The sequence below is a fragment of the Papilio polytes genome, unplaced genomic scaffold (genome assembly GCF_000836215.1).
Source record: "Papilio polytes unplaced genomic scaffold, Ppol_1.0 DF824208.1, whole genome shotgun sequence".
Lineage (NCBI taxonomy): Eukaryota > Metazoa > Arthropoda > Insecta > Lepidoptera > Papilionidae > Papilio > Papilio polytes.
The window spans coordinates 249,617-251,873 of record NW_013524996.1 but is presented as its reverse complement, the minus strand read 5'-3'; the positions used below and the strand labels follow the sequence as shown (position 1 = coordinate 251,873).

Here is a 2,257-nt window from a genome sequence, read left to right as displayed (position 1 = left end):
CCGCAGTTCAGGAAGTCCCACACCAGGATAGTGTCGTCGTGTGATGACGACACTATCTGGAACTCGTCGAACTGGAGGCGGAACACTCGACCCGTGTGCTCCTGTAATTGAGAATTTAAATTGTTACATTTTTATATATATGTACAATATACTAGCTGTTGACCACTACTTCGTCTGCAAGGACTTAAAAAATAGTGATAGAACGTGAGTTTTTTATGATGAAAGAATTTAGAAACTGGTCCAGTAGTTTTTGAGTTATATCCATACGTAAAAAAATTCAAATCTTTTTTTTATAACATTAGTATAAATACCTACAATATGTACTTTTACTTAAAAACTTAACTAGCCTTTGTATTACAGACTGTTCTAAATCTGTGACTAATTTCATCGACTTCCGTTGAGCCTAGAGATATATATTAACAAACATCCATCCATCCAAAAGCAATTAGTAAGATGTTTATATGTAACCTGTACCATAAACAACTGAACTATGAACGAGTGAGGTGTCATTCGATTAGTATTCTTCCCCCGAGTGTCATAGGCTTCAAAATTATTAATATTTTGTCTTTATGTAGTGTCTTGTCACCCTTTATTAAATAAGTAGCTTATGAGGGTTTGATAGAGTGTCATCACAAGTCATGGTGCTTGTGGTACTTCTTAAAAAGCGATATTAAAAGTGTCTGTGTGTCATTAATGTATGTCAACTCAACTGTTCCACCCGAGGAGCATTGAGTGTGTCAGTGAGTGTCATGATTACTGAAGGTCCTATTACTGGAACTTCTGTGGAGCAGTCATAGTGACATCATTGATGTCAACGCGTCAGGTCTATTGTCATGAGTGTCATGCCTGCCCAAGGTTATTTTGAACTCCCGAAGAGCAGTTTTGGTATATTATTAATGTAAACTCGTCAGAGCTGTTAAGTGTCATTATGTGTCATGTGTGTCATGTCCTTTCAAGGTTATTTTTAACTCCCGAAGAGCAGTCTTAGTGTATCACTGATGTCAACTTGTCAGAGCTGTTATGTCATTATATGTCATGTCTTCTCAAGGTTATTTTAAACTCCCCAAGAGCAGTCTTATTGTATCATTGATGTCAACTCAGGGTTGTTACTCCCGAGGAGTGTTAGGATTGTTAAGAGTGTCATGTGTGTCATCACGCATGATCATATTGCTTGATTTACTATGGATCAGGTCTTAGTGTGTTATTGATCAACTCCTCAGGGCTGTTACACCCGAGGGTTTTTATCAATGTGACACGTGTGTCATATCTCAAGGTCATATTGAATTCTTGAGAAGCATTCAATCATTAATGTCAACTCAGGGCTGTTACTCCCGAGGTTGTTTGTGTCAGTGTGTCAGTTTGTCATGTATGTCATGTGTGTCATGTATGCCATGTTTTCATGTATGTCACGTGTTTGACGTATGTCATGTATGTCATATGTTTGACGTATGTCATGAGTGTCATGTATGTCATGTATGTCATGTATGTCATGTGTGTCATGTATGTCCTGTGTGTCATGTCCCCGGTGATAACTTACGACCAGTGTGCGCAGGCAGAGGTCCTGGTGCGGCGTGCGCACGTCGAGCGCCGCGCGAAGGTCCCACACTTTGATCTTGCCGTCGTACGCGCCGCTTACTATCCGCTTGTTGTCGAAACTGGAATCAAATACAAATATTTACAACATATTTAGGAATTAAATCTTTATGTGCTTAATCTTCTTGATTTAATATTACTAATGGTCGCCTAATGTTCGTATTTCAGCCAAAAATCTAATAAAACCTAGGATATCAAAAAATACTTTGTACCACGTTAACTACTTTAAAATATCGTGTTCATCAGTACAGGTATTTTTCTTTTAAAAGCGGTAAAATATTTTAACTATACAAGTTATACTTTGAAAACATTGTATGTATAGTTCAAAAATAAAATACTGGAACTTGAAATTGCCTAAATCGAGTATAAAATCACCTAACTATGTACATAATTGCCTTAAAAACTACAAAATTGCCTTAAAACCTACAAAATCGTTTGAAAAAACTACAAAATTGCCTGAACTAAAAGATTGCCTTAAAACTACAAAATTGCCTAACCTACAAGATTGCCTTAAAACTATAAAATTGCCTTCAAAACTATAAAATTGCCTTAAAAACCACAAAAATTGCCTAAATCTACTACAAATTCACCTAATTTAGTCAAAAAATTTGGCTAAACCACACTAATTCCACTATAAAATCACAAAACAGCCTAATCGAAGTAT

At 36.4% G+C, this 2,257-nt stretch overlaps 1 protein-coding gene across 1 annotated transcript in view; it reads right to left on the bottom strand.

The window, feature by feature from the left end:
- Window positions 1–4: 4 nt before the first annotated feature.
- The window catches only part of LOC106110650 (F-box/WD repeat-containing protein 11), a gene marked incomplete at its 3' end in the record, with an annotated part of 17,658 nt that continues 15,405 nt past the window's right edge, over window positions 5–2,257 (bottom strand). The window contains exons 9-11 of the mRNA XM_013292539.1: window positions 2,009–2,016; window positions 1,538–1,655; window positions 5–101 (exon numbers count right to left, since the gene is read on the bottom strand). Coding sequence (XP_013147993.1) covers window positions 5–101; window positions 1,538–1,655; window positions 2,009–2,016 — 223 coding nt within the window. The remainder of the gene's footprint in view (window positions 102–1,537; window positions 1,656–2,008; window positions 2,017–2,257) is intronic.